The sequence below is a fragment of the Dryas octopetala genome, chromosome 6 (genome assembly GCF_963921425.1).
Source record: "Dryas octopetala chromosome 6, drDryOcto1.1, whole genome shotgun sequence".
Taxonomy (NCBI): Eukaryota; Viridiplantae; Streptophyta; class Magnoliopsida; order Rosales; family Rosaceae; genus Dryas; species Dryas octopetala.
In genome coordinates, this window is record NC_141371.1 from 8,774,916 (window position 1) to 8,791,704 (window position 16,789).

The 16,789-nt window shown below is 35.8% G+C and overlaps 3 protein-coding genes across 3 annotated transcripts; 2 read left to right on the top strand and 1 right to left on the bottom strand.

The window, feature by feature from the left end:
• The first annotated feature begins 84 nt into the window (after window positions 1–84).
• Window positions 85–3,658, top strand: APG10 (Aldolase-type TIM barrel family protein). The gene is made up of 8 exons (XM_086248534.1): window positions 85–284; window positions 402–463; window positions 590–797; window positions 1,248–1,333; window positions 1,540–1,641; window positions 1,982–2,115; window positions 2,762–2,810; window positions 3,307–3,658. The coding sequence occupies exons 1-8, from the start codon at window positions 155–157 to the stop codon at window positions 3,481–3,483; spliced, it is 948 nt and encodes a 315-aa protein (XP_086104660.1). The 5' UTR covers window positions 85–154; the 3' UTR covers window positions 3,484–3,658.
• Window positions 3,659–4,855: 1,197 nt separating this feature from the next.
• LOC147282049 (SOUL heme-binding family protein) lies at window positions 4,856–7,369 on the top strand. The gene is made up of 8 exons (XM_086248016.1): window positions 4,856–5,150; window positions 5,245–5,331; window positions 5,416–5,486; window positions 5,571–5,672; window positions 5,807–5,911; window positions 6,459–6,594; window positions 6,902–7,011; window positions 7,132–7,369. Exons 1-8 carry the CDS (start codon window positions 4,910–4,912, stop codon window positions 7,204–7,206), a joined length of 927 nt encoding a protein of 308 aa, XP_086104142.1. The 5' UTR covers window positions 4,856–4,909; the 3' UTR covers window positions 7,207–7,369.
• Window positions 7,370–10,162: 2,793 nt separating this feature from the next.
• On the bottom strand, window positions 10,163–10,939 carry LOC147282050 (uncharacterized). Its single transcript, XM_086247932.1, has one exon. It carries the CDS (start codon window positions 10,818–10,820, stop codon window positions 10,341–10,343), a length of 480 nt encoding a protein of 159 aa, XP_086104058.1. The 5' UTR covers window positions 10,821–10,939; the 3' UTR covers window positions 10,163–10,340.
• Between the last annotated feature and the right edge of the window lie 5,850 nt (window positions 10,940–16,789).

A 16,789-nucleotide genomic window follows, 5' to 3' on the forward strand; every position in this document is an offset into this window, starting at 1 on the left:
TTAGAAGAAGTGGTTTTGACCCAAATGCCCCGCCTTTATATACAAAGGAAAACCTCAACACCCTGGTGTGGCTTAACACTGGAAAAGGTCTGTTCGAACCTCAACCTGAGAAGTGCAAGCAGAAAATCCCAAGTCTGGGTGCAGAAGAAGCAGAATGAGAGTTCAAAGCTTCAATGCCGCTTTCTCTTCCGATCTTCACACACTGCAGAGACCTCTGAGCTCTTCAATTTTTGGCGTAACAAAGCCTAAGCTTGTCATCGCCACCACGCCTTCCATAACCTCCAGTAACTTCTGCTTCCACTTTCTCTTCCACTTTGGTCTTACACTCTTTTTTCTCTTCCACTTTGGTCTTACACTCTAACCCATTATACAGAACGACACCTTCTCATTTTTTGTTGCAGTGTTTACGCGATTTTCGATACGCTGCGCGGTTCGTTTCCGACCTTGCATTGATATACACAAGGTGATTGCAACTTCAACTTATCAAATTTCATTGCTTCTAAATCTTTTGGGTATTACTGAAATTCGCCCAATTATCATTTTTTTATTTGTTGCGTTTCTGTGCTTTTTATGTTGATTTTTCTTTCAGGGGAAAGTGAAGCAAATTGTTGGGTCTACTCTTTCGGATTCGAAAGAGGATGGGTCGGCTCTTGTTACCAATTTTGTGTCGGATAAGTCAGCGGGGGAGTATGCAAAGATGTATAAAGAAGATGGGCTTACAGGTGGCCATGTCATCATGCTTGGAGCAGACCCTTTGAGCAGAGCTGCAGCCATTGAAGCTCTGCGTGCCTATCCTGGTGGGTCCATGGCTACATTCTTGTTTTTGCTGTTTCTTTTAGATGCTCTGTTTTCTTTATTTTGTTTTATGGAATTTCAGTTTCAAATGATGGAAAGTAGACTTCAAGTAATTTACCGTTTTATAATTGAAAAAAGTGGTTCTTATTGGATTGTTCTCTGAGTTTCAATGAAATGCAACTGGTTCTAGTGCAAATGCAGTTTAGTTTATTAAGTGCTGGATGCGAGCGTGAATTAGATTAAAAGATTGTAACTTAGCATCAGTTAGACTTGGAAGGACTGGCATCAAATACATGCTAACTTCTAGAAAAAAATCAGCTCCCCATTATTATTGCACATACTGAGTGCCTTGGGAGTATGCTATTTCTCTTTAATCTCTATGGTTGATGATAATGTTTAAAACTTACAGATTTTCCTCTGCTGAACTTGCTGCGAGGACTGGTATAATCTAGGTGGTTTGCAAGTTGGAGGTGGGATCAATTCAGATAATTCTTTGCGTTACATAGAAGAAGGGGCTAGCCATGTCATTGTCACCTCAGTAAGTTACTACCTTCTGTTTCTTTTCCTTTCACATTCATATATACTGAAAAAACAAGTTTCCTCTCTCTCTCTCTCTCTCTCTCTCTCTCATATACACATGGATGCATGTAGAGGCACACAAATGTAACATTATGATATGTTAATTTGAAAAGAGGACTTATTTAGATCAAATGATGTAATACACTCGTCATGTTTTTGTTACAGTATGTATTTAACAATGGACAAATGGACCTTGAAAGGCTTAAGGATCTTGTTCTCGTCGTTGGAAAGGAGAGGCTTGTTTTAGACCTTAGCTGCAGAAAAAGGGTATGACGTCAACCAAGCATTCTACCTTCTATGTCTTGTATTTATTTTCTTTTCAGGGCTAAGCAGACTGATTGCACTACTTGATTCTCGAGCAGTTTCTATATCGCTTCTTTGTAATCTGAGTTTAGTAAAAATTCAGATCATAACAGTGGGTTTGGAATAGAGTTGACAATTTTAAGAGACATTGCATATCTTAAGCATCGGAACTGTAAATATTGAGTCATTATTAAGGATCCTTTGTTGCTCTTATATTTCTCCTTGAGCATTTTCAACTACCCCTTTTCTTGGGCTTTTTCATGTTGGTCTTAATGTGCATTGATGTGTTGCTTTTAATGTGCAGGAAGGTATATATGCAATTGTTACAGATAGATGGCAGAAGTTCAGTGATGTGTATCTTGATGAGGAGATATTGGGTTTTCTTGCCAACTATGCAGACGAATTTCTGGTCCATGGTGTTGATGTTGAAGGGAAAAAGTAAGTCATATATGTTGCCATGTTTATTCATTACCACAACAGATATATGCATGCATGTGCGCACACACATGTATGGCTAAGTCCAACAAGATTTTATAATTGATGTCTTAAGATATTTTGGCTGTAATTATCTGTTAATGGAGAGACTAATACTTCATAATGGACTTGTACTCTTTCTCTCACCTTAGAATTCTACTCAGGATGTGCTCTCTGTGCTGATCGCTATAGTTCTTTCCACAGTGGGAAATGTAATCTTAAAAAAGAATGTCCATGAATTCAATGCATCATCTCCTTGTTGGAGGCTTTTCTACTTTGCTACTATCGAGAAAGTTCCCACTGTTTACAAATAAAACCAGTTTAGTTCTGGAAATTTGATACATTTGCAAATGATGGTGATTGAATTTTAAGAAAGATCCATTTTGAGTTAAGCTTCTGTTAGTCATATGTACTTTAGCGCTGGCCAACTCCATGCTTTGTTCAGTTGAGTTTTTTCTGGTGGAACGTCTTGTCTGATGTTGACCCAGATAAAATCAATTATAGACAACATCAATAGATTGTCAAGAACTTTGGCAGCTTAGTATTTTAAAATTAGAACTCTGGCAGCTTATATATCTGTCAAGATGTGCTCATTTTTTGTTTATTGTAGGCTGGGCATTGATGAAGAGCTTGTGGCATTGCTTGGAAAGTATTCACCGGTGGGTAACGTACTATAACACATTCATGATTTTGCTACCTACTCAAGTTTTCAAAATTCCTTAGGTTGTTGGTTTGCTGGAAATGTTCCATCTCATCACTGCTCTGAATCTAATATTATCTTCATATCTGTTTAGACGATCGTTGATGGTTTTATGCTCAACTGAACAGAAAATGAGGTGAAAACATCTATGTTTTCAAGCCTTACGTAAATGGCCTTAGAAAGACCAAGGACCCATGATCTAAATCATTCGAGTACCAACTGATATTGATTAAGATGGGAAAAGTGCTCTTCTTACATGACTGCACCATTTATATAATGCCCTCAAACGTGAAACTTTATAATTTCTCATCTAGCCAAAGGCTTGGGGTTACCTGTGGGAAGCACTGCTGTTATAGTAGAATTGTACCTGGGGGGTCACCAGACATTTAGAAGTTGCTATGTTCATGCTATCATACAATGTGCAAACCACTGATAATACTATGGTTTGGGTGCAGATTCCTGTAACTTATGCTGGCGGTGTCACTGTAATGGCTGATTTAGAGAGGATAAAGGTGGCAGGGCTGGGGCACGTGGATGTTACTGTTGGCAGCGCTTTGGATGTTTTTGGGGGCAGCTTGCCTTACAAAGACGTGGTTGCTTGGCATACCCGGCAGGAAGCCTTGACTGTTTAGTGCATCCCTATGATCTTTTGGTGTGTGCATTATTTGATATCTAGGTTCTTGTGGCCTATATATTTTGAAAAATGCAGAGAGTTCAGTTGTGTAACTTACAATAAAAAGGCACCTTGTAACTTGTGACCAGAAGCTATTAAATTTGGAGGTCCCTTAATTTATGGTCTTTTTTTTAGGGTAGTGATTTTCTTACTCCTGTTTTGTACACTTGCACTCTCTTTTGTTTCTCTTCTTTTATTTGCTCAATTATCAAGACATACAACCAAAAGAATGAGTGCAAACCTACAAAATTTGAGTGTTAAAATCGTCACCCTTTTTTTATTATTTATTTTATAGACACATTGTATACTTACATTGTGCATGACCAATCCATCTTACCAGTCAACCCTATTTTGTATATTTGATTCTCGTTTCCTCATCTTATCGATGGGTGGAAGAGTTCTTTCTATTTTAACTGAAAATACCAGATAAATTTTAATTTAGATGCGAAATTCTATTTAAATTTGAAGGAAAAATTATAAACAATAAAAACAAATGAAAAAAATTATAGGATCCAAATCCTATATACTTGTTACATAGAAATTTTTTTCTGTCCATGAAATTCATATCATTAATGTGATGTGATTTCTATCAAATTTTAAATTTTAAACAACATGGGTTCTGCCAATAGTGATTATGTGTCATTTGACTCATTTGATTATTAGTTTATTGTATTATATTAACGTAATAATATAGTATAACCGTAATAGTAAAGTTTTTTGGCAGGCTCTGAAAATCGAGAGACTCTTCCATGGCATGCCCCAATTTAGATCACAAAATAAGCCTCAATAACTCTATGTTAATGCTTACATCGCATATGATTTGGTCTAGAAAATATTGCACTTATAACCTACTAATATAAAATGAAATCCAAATTATATTGTACACGATCATATATTCATATCATGTTATTATGCTCATGTAATATAATCAATTATTGTTTAAAGATGATTTGTATTTAAAAACTATACAAGTTTTTGTTCAATAGTAATTGGAAAACGAGAGGTTGTTAATTTAAAAATATGTCTTGTTTTTTTTGTTATGTGAAGAATATGAATTTGAACTTGAGACATCTTTCAACATTAAAGAGAATAGCTAATCTTGGCCAAAAAAAAAAAAAAAGAGATCAGCTAATTTGTGACTTCATGTATTTAGATGAAAACACTTGAACCTTTCATATGCTAATATTGGATATTTAAACACATTTTATTACCCAAAAAATTCCGAGTATATAAGGAAATGACTTTTTTAGTGACAATAATACCGAATATGATATTTGACCCCAAAAAAAAGAAATTCCCGGGAAAATAATAACCACCTATATCTCAGTCTATCACTCACTCTCTCTCTCTCTCTGCAACAGAAATTCAAAACCAAAAACAGAAAAATGCTTCTCCGCAAGCCTTCAATGTTCACTCAAACAACTCCATTCTCATCCAAAACCCAAACTTTCACTTCCCTTTCAGGAAACCCCAACAGACCCATCACCATCTGCATGGCCACCACCGACCGAGCCAGAGCCACCGTCCCCTCTCCGCCGCAGCGAAGAAGGACCATGTCCGCTTTCGAAGCCCGAATCTCCCTCGTCGCCGCTCTCGCTTCCCAAGCCTCCTCTCTCTCCCAGCGGCGTAAATGTTCAACTCGAAATCTTCGTTTATTTACATGTGTATAATCATCCATTGTACTAATTTTTTCGACGTTTGGCCCCTTCTGTTCTTGCAGTTTTGCTCGAATTGGCTACCGAGACCGCCAAGTACGTCTTCCCCAAACAGTTCGAGGCTCGTACTCTCGAGGAAGCCCTCATGTCAGGTATTATTTCTGGTTGATGCTTGCAATTTGCTACATTTTTATTTTTGCATTTTTTGAAATTTAAATTTGGGTATATTGGTGTAGTTCCGGACCTCGAAACAGTGAAGTTCAAGGTTCTGAGTAGGAGAGACCAGTATGAGATTAGAGAAGTTGAGGTATTATTGCATTTTTTTTCTTTTTTCTAATTCACTGTCTCATGAATGTATGTCTAAACTGGGGTTGTGATTGTGTGAAATCAGCCTTACTTTATAGCAGAGACAACAATGCCCGGAAAGACTGGTTTTGATTTCAATGGTGCCTCTAAATCCTTCAATGTCTTAGCTGAATACCTGTTTGGTAAGGTACTTTGAAATTTCTTCCTTTTTTTTCTTGGTTTTTATTTTTTTTAATTTTTTTTCTGTTGCTCGATGATATACCATTTTATAATCCATCTAACCCTGTTTGGGTAACTTGCCTTGTTCTTCGGCTGTTTAAGAATACAACAAAGGAGAAAATGGAGATGACCACACCGGTTTTTACACGAAAAGCTCAATCTGATGGGGTGAAAATGGAAATGACAACTCCAGTGATAACAAAGAGGGTAAATTTTCTGCCTGCATCTTATGTTAATAATATCTGCAGTTTTTTGAATGATCAAATTTGGACGATACTGTGCATATTTCAAACGCACTTGTGATGTGCCTATTGAACTCATCTCTCTCTCTCTCTCTCTCTCTCTCTCTCTCTCTCTCTCTCTCTCTCTCTCTCCCTCCCTCCCTCCCTCCCCCCCTCCCTGGAGGGAGGGAGGGTTAATTAAAATTAAAATGTAATAGCTGAAGTTCTGTTGACATTACATGTTCTTCCATTTGAAACTTTCAAATGCTTATAATTGTGTGCAAAACAATTGTAGGGAACTGGTGACACCAAATATTAGTTCATGATTTATGTAGTTTGTTGTGGTGGTCTCACTTCTTTGTTCCATCATTTTGGAGTTGAATCTTTATTCTTTAGATTATGTTTTTTGTATGATGGAATTGGTCAGTTTAGCTGTGAAATGTATGGATTTACTTTTTTGGTGCCTTTCCAAAGATTTTATATCTTTTCTCTCTCCTTTAATCACAATCTAATTTAACTATAATTATATCTAGCTGGAAGATCAAGATACATGGCAGATGTCCTTTGTCATTCCCTCGAAGTATGGTGCCAATTTGCCATTGCCTAAAGATCCATCTGTAAGGATCAAAGAGGTCTCAAGGAAAATAGTTGCAGTTGTTACTTTTTCAGGTCTGTCCTCTCCTTAATCTATTGGCTGCATTCATATTTTGGGAATTTGATTATTATATTGCAAAGTATAGATGATTGTATGTGTTAAATTCAATTCGTTTGGGTATCCATCAGTAATTTGAGCATAATGAGATTTATCACCTTGTGTTCTTTTGTAATTTAAATTTGGATAAATAACACTTTAATTGCAAGAAAGTGGTAATAATTGCAGTTTCAATTGCACAGAGAGTAGTTTGTGATTCGATAAGTCTAGAGTTGCCAACTGTATCATGATGCAGTTTATGTTCACTTCTTGATGTAAAATCAGGTTTTGTTACTAATGAGGAAGTTAAGCAACGAGAATCCAAGTTAAGGGAAGCTTTGAAAAATGATAGTCAGTTCCAAGTGAAGGAGGGCACTTCAGTCGAAGTTGCACAGGTAAGGTCATCACTGAATTATTAACGAAAAATGTTAGAACAATCCAATTTCAAGGTGCTTTATGTACACACTCATATTCAAATTGTCAGTTACATTCTTTCCCATTTACTGTGATTGCAGTATAATCCACCATTTACACTTCCATTTCAACGGCGTAATGAGATTGGTCTGGAAGTTGAAAGTAGAGAGGAATAATAGTTCCTATTACAGAAATTACAATATTGTGGTCTATCGACTATACACCATTTCTCCTGTAAAGAAACTAAGGCCAGCTGGTTGGATATGGGCACAATCAAATATCATTATGTAATGTCATATGGTATTTGAATATTGTATAGGGACTACATAAAGTTTGTGACATAGAAATCTTACGTTTCAATTACAAGCACGTGATTGGGATGAAACATGATTGAAAGTTTGTGATGTAAAATCATCAGATGTATATTGTCTACTAGCATCATATGTTCTTACCTGGTGCTATTGAATAGTACACTCTGTAAATTAGCATTTGAGTCCTTACAAGCAGAATAATTTCGGAGTATCTGATAGCAGATGTTGCACAAAGCACATTGGTTTGGGTTCTTTAAGAGGCTCCTCCACAATTGTGAAAGTCAGTACTCCTTTTTGGGTAACGTGATTGTATTAAACCTCTGTGTACCCAACAATTATTCTAGGGCCAAGGGGTGGGGTCGGGTGGAGGGATTTTAAATGGTGGCTAGAGTTCTTAGTAAACAGCTCTCTATGTATCTATCCTTTTGGAGTTCTCATTTGAATTCAGGTAAAGTTATATGTACATAGACTTTCAGTTGTTGAATGCTTATCAGTTTTCAGCATATGGGTGATAGAGGACACATGTAAATAAACACCCCAGTTCTGTTTTACTCCTTTTCGTTCTCATCCTCTTTAAGTTTCTGCCCTTTCTTGCATTTTCTTAGCAGTATATAAATTCATTTATCATCTGGGGAAAACTCTGTTACTTGACCTGATAAACTTATTGATACAATGATACATAAAAAGGTGAGAGTAGTTTAATTGGAATGTGAAATGCTTATGTCATTGTATAATGCTTGCATGACACGTGTCAACCAATATGCAAAAGCAGGCTATCCAAATAAGTCCGTCTACTCCTTTATATTGGAAGCCAAAATGACTAGTGGCACCCTAGTCAATCAGAAGGCTTTATAGTGGGCATAATTGACAAAGTGGAGTTTGAATATATTACCACTCACTAGATACACAAAGGATCTTGTATGGCCTCCTTTTTGTTCTTCAGAGAATTCAGAGAAAAATACATGTCATAAACACAAGACATAGTAACCACGTACTAACCATAATCCAAACATGAAATGCCAATAGAACAATTTTTTGCTATAAAGAAATCTAAAATATTTGTACTTTTTCTAGGGCCTTTTCTTTCTAGATCTTGTTTCCTATCAAACAGGAGGGGCCTAAGTTTGTGTTGGGAGAAGCTGATAGGACAATACAGGGTAGATAGAAAATTTCTATTTCAGAGGAGGTTAAACTACTATCATACTTGGGCTGGATACTAGTTAAAAAGTTTCTGCATGCTTTGCAATATTATGGAACAAACTAGTTCTTGTAATGGAGTATCCTTCTACTTTGAAATTCAAATGTATTATGGCAGGTAACACTGTGTACTTAATGCAACCAGTAGACACTAGTCATTTTGGCTTTCCTATGCCTTATGTCACTCCAACCATTATACCAACTACTTATTAAGAGTTATGTTACATACTTGACTGTATGGATGACACAATAAGGGATTGTGCTGTATACGTCCGTTTGGTACAAATTCACTGAATCTATGGAGGCTTTCAGGTGTGAGATATGGGATGATGTTCTGGTGTTCTGTATCATATGGAGTTTCAGCTATCCATTTGATTGAAATCGGTCCTGTAAGTTCTGCATCATATTTTGTTGTATATTTTTTATTTCCTTGTGTAATGTTTGAGGGGTTTGGATATAGGGCTTGAGATTTTATAAATTTCTGCATTGGTGAAGGTATTATGAGTAAAGGTATACATTTGTTTTCGGTGTTTTATAAATTATATCAGGTTTTTTCATTATTGTAAAACAATCTAGTGCTGAGAAATATTTTAACTTGAGACTCATATGGTGTGGTATGTGCAAAGATAGTCAAGTACAGTCAGCCTTCTGTAACTCTATATATTTCCTTTGTTTTTTCTTCATCCTCCTGCTTTTTAATTCCTCATATTTTTCCAGTCAAGAGAGTTGGTGTCTTTCTTTGCTGACTGTCCTTTGCAGGAAGCTAGGATACTGTACCAAGGGAAGATATTATTGGGTTGGGATTTAAATCTGTGGAACTTTTGTTTTCTTTTCTTAAGACTCTTAATAGGAGAAGCAGTGTGAATGCATGGGATTTGTAAAGCACAGTCCTATGCAGCAGTAACACATCTCCCTAATGCTACTGGAACCACCATGATTGGAATATGAAACAAACCAAAGGTATGATAGCCTAAGCTTTTCTTTCATGAGATACACACACAAAGCAATTTTACTAGAGAAAGTTGGCTTGGCCCATCAGTTAATTATGGTAAATAGCACAATGCTCTCATAATGGGAGCACTATAGCAGCACCACCACAAAAAGTAATAATTATGGATGTATAGAATTGATAATCAAATGCAAATTAGCAAAGGCAATACCTCATCAATGCATACATTACTTTCTATGTTCTTTTTCGACCTTTTTGTGATTTGGCAGGTGAGGCTGAAGGCTCAAGGGGCTAACTCATACAGTCATATGTATTGCCACATCACCCTCTTGTCATATGGCAAACGGTAACATACTTTCGATATTCGTTGTCGGGCAATTTCTCCCCCTCTTTACTGACAGTTGGGCACAATATTGTGTGAAATTACTTGACAATTCAATTGTTTACATTGAATCGTACATCTTTTGCAAGGTCATGTTTATATTATTTCTATCCTAATCAACCCTCTATCTTTTTTCTTGCATGTTTTCTTTTCCCCCTGTTTTGGGGCTGCTTGGTTGTGACTTGCCATATGCTTGAAACTTGAGAGACATGCATGGGAGCAAAGTTTGAAATGGCACGCAGATTTTATAATTAAAAAGCAGAATACTAAGAGAAGTATATATTTTTAAGCACTTGTATGTGAGAAGAAAAAAGCTAAACTGTATTTTTGCAATATCTTTCATGGATACACTGTTCACTTTATATGTATGTAAGACTACAGATACCATTCAGGCAGAGAGGGCATATACTTTTTTTTTTTTCTTTTTGCTTGATAGGAGAGATGATTATGTATAATAGGGACATGTTATTGCTAGATTACTTCAGGTATGCTCTCTAAAACAGGTTTCCACCCTTCACAGTTACCATCTTCTTTGAAGTTGTCAGTCTTATGTATGCTTTTTTCACTTTGAAGATGAGAAACCATGTCATCAACTGAAACGCCTCCCTTTCTCAACATCTCCTGCAGTTCTTTCTTGCTTATAACTATCTTAATCCTTACCACCTTAGTTTCGTGTTCAGCTTCAACTTCGGGATTAGTCGAAAACCGCACCTTCTTCTGGGAAGCCTTTTTCGGAGGTAAAGGAAGAGGCACAAGATAGTACAGGCGACCACCAAGCAGTTTGGTGTCTGGCCGGAGATGCTGGTAGACTGGACTCGTCTCAGAGATTGCATGGCCTGAAAATTCTGACAACACCTGGTAAACCTTTATGGGTGCTCTGTATTCCAGGATTTTTCCGTCTGGTTTCATAATCTTTGTAACGTTTTCTTGCAGAACCAAGCAGTTCCCCATGGTTCTGTTTATCACAGCTTGGTGACAGAACTTTGATGGTTACAAAATTGGGGGTTATGAGTGAGGGATGTTGGGAATAAAGACTTGCTGTATTTAAATGAGATGGTTACACACTTTCCCCTCATATTTCTTCAATATTACAGATATGCCTTGTTTCTCTCTGGACCCCAACTTGCTGAATTAGTTTTGTATTAAGCTGGACTCAGAGTTCATGACAAGTGGGTAATCATAGCTTTTAGATACACTAGAGTTGGGTGGATAAAACGCTTGGTGAGTAAGAAAAGTTGTACGCAACAATATATTGAACATATCAAACATTATGTAGTTTACAATAGGATTAGTACTAAGCAAATATGCAATCATTAAAGCATAAATTTGATTACTTCTCTCTTAGTTGTTGTACGAGTCGACTCGTCGAGTCATAAGAATATGAGTCAAATCAGTGGTGTGAACCTTGCATTTGTGCTAAGAGTGGATTATCACCAGACCCTAATTAATGGTCCCTATCAAAGCAGTAAAAGATCAGCTAAGATCCAGTAGGGCCACTGAAAGAGCTCAGTGGTTGACTACTGTGCCTCCGTTTGACTATCTTTTTGCAACATTGTTCTGCTTTAAAACATTGCTTATTGAGGTCGGTAAAAGACAGTAAGGCATTTTCCTCTTCCATGGTGTCTGGATGCCAAATTAAAGGGCATTTTTCATATTTACAAATGAGTTTGAACCAGAAAAAGGGAAAACGACCAATATTTTTGCAAGTCCATTCCCCAATCCCTCTTGAAATAGGACTGTCAAGTCGACTTATATTTTCCATGCGGATATAATATTTATGACCAATAAATCGTCATTTTAGGGTTTAAGGTTAAACATTTGATAATTTAATGGATTCACAAAACTATATAGTTCTAAGATCATATCTTATGAGGAGCATATATGGGTGCATTTCTTAGACAAAAGTGTGACCATCAACTTTTGTTATATATGCATGGTTGCACAACAAAAGTAGATAAATGAAGGTGTTGGATCAAAATATCTATGTTCCTGCAATAAGATCATATATGTTGAGATATATGGAAGGGCTGGTGAAGAGTAAATTAGAGCCTCAAACTCCTCCAAGTGGTTATCAAAGCTACCCCCCAAAGGGTCCCTATCAAAGACAAGTACTACGCGTCAGTTATATAGGCATATCTTTTTACAGTACTGGTCCATCCGAGGCGCACTCAGGTAGAGTCAGTGAGGTAAGGTTAAGGTTAGCCAATTGCACCTTTCTTTTCTCGGTAGAATTTTCGTAATTAAGATGACTCCTTTTGGACGAAAGCTAAACTATTTTAGCACAAAATAGAAATTATTACTTTTATAACTCTTTGGATATTTTGTTAGACCAAAGTATCCTCGACTATAACTCCATGTATTATAATCTCAACCTATTTGACTTTAATATTTTTCGAATATCTTAATCTATTCGACTATAATCTCAACTTATTTGATACCTCGAGGTACTTTGATCCATTCGTATTTAAAATGGTTCATTGGAGATTAAATAGTTTAGTTTTCATTAAAAAAAAAAAGTTTCAGTTTGTTTACCTTGTCCTCGTAATTTTATTGGAAGAAGATTGAAGAAGAAAAATGATATATGGGGTAGAATGGTGATTTAGAGCAAGAATTTGGTCAATTTAAAGAGAGAATGGTATGGGAGATTTTTTATTTTTTTATTTTTTTATTCTTGATGAGCTATGAAAAGGATGGAGACCCACTTGAGTCTTGATGTATAGCTATAGCCTATGGGGCAAGAATCATGGGGATAAGAGTGTTCTTAATAGAAAGAATGTAGGCAGGCAGTGGGTTTAGTGCTCAGTGATGTTGTCAACACGCATGCCTGATCTATATATATATATATATATATATTTTAGATTATGAATATGTTGTTAATTACTAGTGGAGGTAGAAATTCATCCCACTCCTTAGAAATTTCAAGCAAGAAAAGGCACAGTACATGCAACATATAGACAATGACTTGGAACTTAATTTCTGTGACTTCATAACTGGGGCATTTTACTCGCATGATCGCATCCAAGCTTTCTTTTATTTAGGAAATAAAATAATAGGCACATACTAAATATGTTTAGACAATATTTAAAACATTTGAGAATAATTCAAGAGTGAGTGCATTCTATTATATTAGATCTCATACTAATATATATTCTCCTTTGGTAATCATGTCCTGCAATTGCCTGCCATTTTATCATTTTACAGTTGACCCAGTCAGTCTCTCATTGATTATGGGATAATATATATATATATGCAAACATGGCCCAAAAGAAGGATTAAAAAATATATATATATGATCTTGTAATTGGAAGAGTATTGAAAGTGCTATTATGAGAAATCAAAATGATGGGAATATTTTTTTTGTGAACACAAAATGATGATCTTTGAAAACATAATATATAAAATTTTCTTGATTTATTTAACTTATAAAACACGATGAGATTTATATGTCAAATTTTAAAATGGCTATTATGAGGGACTGTTTTATATATAGGAACCTTTAGATTAATTTAATAATACATATTTAACCTCATTCATACTCATTTTATTACACAATAACCCGTTTTAAATTATTAACCTTTAAAAAAAAAACTTTACTCAAACGGGCCAAACCTATTTTATTTCTCGTCCAGTTTTATACTTTATCCGCTTATCAGTTTACCCCATACTATTTTTATAAGATTTGTGAAAATTACATATTAGATTTTTAACTATAAAATTTGGAGGTTAAAATCAACAAATTATGTACTATTTGATTAATTTAAAGACTTTTATAAAACTATCCCTCACATTCCGTCATAATTAACCCATCATATTAGCAGGCCGGCAGAACTCATGTAAAATTTATAATCTATATTTTTTTGGGATGCGTGAATATGCAAATATGAATGAGGATAGCGACAACGGTGAGGATGGTGATCATAATGGTAGTGATGGCTATGGTGGTGATGGTGGCGACGCAACAGTACTACTAGTAGTAGTAGTGGTGGCGGCTGCATGGTGGTGGGAGTGACAACGGGTTAGAGCTCTAGTGATACACCCACACCTAATGCTAGAATTTGGAAACTGAAAAAGAAAATATATACAGTAAGGTTAATCACTCTATTTAATAGATTATGCTTAATTAGTGTTTGGTTGGATCAAGTCACAGTAAGGTTTTTGCTTGAACTTATAGATTAAAGACATTTTATATATAAGAGAAGAATAAGATTGCTTAATATACCCAATACATCGGTGAAAGTGTCATTTCTTTATAAAATAAATCATGAATCTTTCATTATAGCTTTTCAAAAGGAAAATTTATCCCAAAATCACTGATATACTTGGCAAACAAAAACAGGCTCTTCAACTTACAGGAAGAGAAGATTTTTTCCCAGCTAAAAGAAACCATGTCAATATGAATGATGGAGATACCAAATCTCTGTCCTTTACTCAATGCTTTGAAACTTGAAGATATTCTAGAATATGGCATGCAAACAAGTAATTAATATAAGCTCTCTTTCGTGGCCAAAAAAAAAAAAAAGTATAAGCTCTCTTTCTCAGCTCTCATCAGCTTTAAATTTTTGCTTTTTTGATTCTAGTAAGGTTAAGATATATGGTGTCACTATGTCAGCATGATGGATGGACTTTTATGTATTAAAAAAAGACCCACTTATTTGATCTAGCATGCCATGCATGCATCGATTTTTCAAGCAAACCCATTTAAAGTGGCAAGCTTTTATATATAAAAATGTATGTACATGCTTCAGTTCCACGAAAATAACAAATTTTCTTTCAAATTTCTATGTATTTTCTTTGTGAACAAGGATTTAGTACCATCTAATTCCTACCGATCGATGCAGTACTTGTTCATCTATATTATAACAGGTGAATTAATAACGTCACGTTATGGCACACCAAATAATTTTGGTGCTTATATGTCTAACTAGCTGCTTCTTTCTGAAAGAAGAAAGATCCCCTTTTAATTCCTTCACGTTTGGAAATGAAGTTGGTTTCCTGAACCCCAAGTGGAAAAGCAACTGTTTCTCATTAGACTTTAGAGAGATCAACAGTATTCCTTTCTCATGCTCATCTGAATATCTGATATAGTCTTAAAGTGATTCTCCTTTAAGACAAAGGGAGCTAGCCAGGCTGAATTTTCCTCCAACATTCCCCTCCCTCTGATTAATTTTTTATTTTGTGGCTTCTAGATTGGGTCAGGGACTCAAGGGGGGGAGGGGACCATGTATATATGGTCGGCTGACATGGCACTGTACCAGATCATGACACTTGTCACCCTGTGGTTGGACTGCGCCACCGCCTTTAGAATTCCATTGATAGCATGGCTTGTTATTTTTGACCCGATCAGTTTAATAAAGTGCCTAATTTAGTCACTAATGAAACTTTTTTAGTTAGACTACTACTGAAGCTTTGTGGTCCTGGCAAATTCCATGTGTCACTTACATATATATGCCGTTGTGGTATGTTGATGCGTACTTATTATAACAATTATTATGACGAGCGAGCTATTAACACATGGACTTATGTCATGCCACATTATTACTCTTATTTCTGATTGTATCTGCTGGTGGTGGTGTGAAGTAATGGACTTCAATATTGTGAGAGAGCTTGTAAGAGTAAAGAGATCGAGACTCAATGTGTTCATGTGTTGGACATATGTACAGATTTCTCTGCTAAGACAAGTATTGGGTACTCACTACCTCAGATATATATATAATTCTCTCCTTGAAGACAACATGCAACCATTGGTGTGAGATATATTAATGGCTTATATATAATTCTAAACATCATGGTGTTGATGTACTTCATGCAATTGTTCAACTTTCATAGATCATTCATCTTAGTTTTCATTTAATGAATTAACCATGCATAACTTGCATCTTAATTAGTTTTCTATGAAAATAATGTCCTCATATATATATATGTATATATATCACAGCATGAGTTCATATCACAGTATGATCACAAATCCTAGAAGCTTTTCTAGCCTTATAAACAGTAATTCTTGAACTAAAGCATCACATGGTATATATGCCATAGCAGAGTAAAAAAGAGAGAAAACAAATTGAAAACTCTTTTTTGTGTTCCTCTGTCTATCCAGAAAACAAAACAACAAACAGTCTACCCCTAATAGAACACAAGTAGTGAGAATAGAGGTGCATTCTTTTTCTGGGTCATGGAGTAATGGAGTCACTCATGCATGCATGGTGGCAACCAAGTCAGCCGCCCCATTAATGGCTTGTCACAGGTGAGTCCTTGCACAAGAGTACTTTGAAATTTGAATGCCTATAAGAATAGGGGCTATCTCAAATGGGAAGAGTTGACGTTAGAAAGATCCCTTTAGGCCTGCGTTTGGGTACGTTTCCACATAATTTGCTTGGAACCCTATGCATCCAATGTGTCCAAAAATAAACACGTACTCTTTCTTAAAGCTAAAAAGGCTTCAGCTACCAGACAGTTTTTCTCCAACAATAAAGTCCCCATCCTTTCAAGTTTCAACTGTTCTCATTATCTCATATCTTAAAAAAAATATTATTAAAAAGAAATAAACAAATCTAGGCCTTCAACATTACAGTAGGGTGCATTTTATTCTTCCAAGGCTGGTCCACTAGAAGAGGAGAATTGCAACCTCAAATGGGTGCAAAACAACAAAAAAAAACCTTCCCATTCGTATGCACCTAACTGCCTCTTCCTCATTACGTGACAAACACAATGACTGTATGCACCCGTTTACTCTTAAATTGAAATATGCCTTAATTGCATGTGTGTTGAGAAGCTCAATTTCATAATTGTGTCATTGACTTTAAATATTTCATTTATTTATGAATTGGCATTTTGGCATGATTCACATGTACAATATTGTTGCATGTTGGTAGCAGAAAACCCAAAGGCAAAAGCAGAGGGGAATTCTTGTACCCAATCAG

What these genes read in the sequence shown, in the direction of transcription:
- LOC147282049 (XM_086248016.1), top strand. Translation starts at nt 4,910, where the DNA reads ATGCTTCTCCGCAAGCCTTCAATGTTCACTCAAACAACTCCATTCTCA. An exon ending in CTCCAGTGATAACAAAGAGG is followed by an intron (nt 5,912 to 6,458) that starts GTAAATTTTCTG and finishes AATTATATCTAG; the next exon opens with CTGGAAGATCAAGATACATG. An exon ending in CTTCAGTCGAAGTTGCACAG is followed by an intron (nt 7,012 to 7,131) that starts GTAAGGTCATCA and finishes CTGTGATTGCAG; the next exon opens with TATAATCCACCATTTACACT.
- LOC147282050 (XM_086247932.1), bottom strand. Translation starts at nt 10,820, where the DNA reads ATGGGGAACTGCTTGGTTCTGCAAGAAAACGTTACAAAGATTATGAAA.
- APG10 (XM_086248534.1), top strand. Translation starts at nt 155, where the DNA reads ATGAGAGTTCAAAGCTTCAATGCCGCTTTCTCTTCCGATCTTCACACA. An exon ending in CTTGCATTGATATACACAAG is followed by an intron (nt 464 to 589) that starts GTGATTGCAACT and finishes TTTTTCTTTCAG; the next exon opens with GGGAAAGTGAAGCAAATTGT. An exon ending in ACCTTAGCTGCAGAAAAAGG is followed by an intron (nt 1,642 to 1,981) that starts GTATGACGTCAA and finishes TTTAATGTGCAG; the next exon opens with GAAGGTATATATGCAATTGT.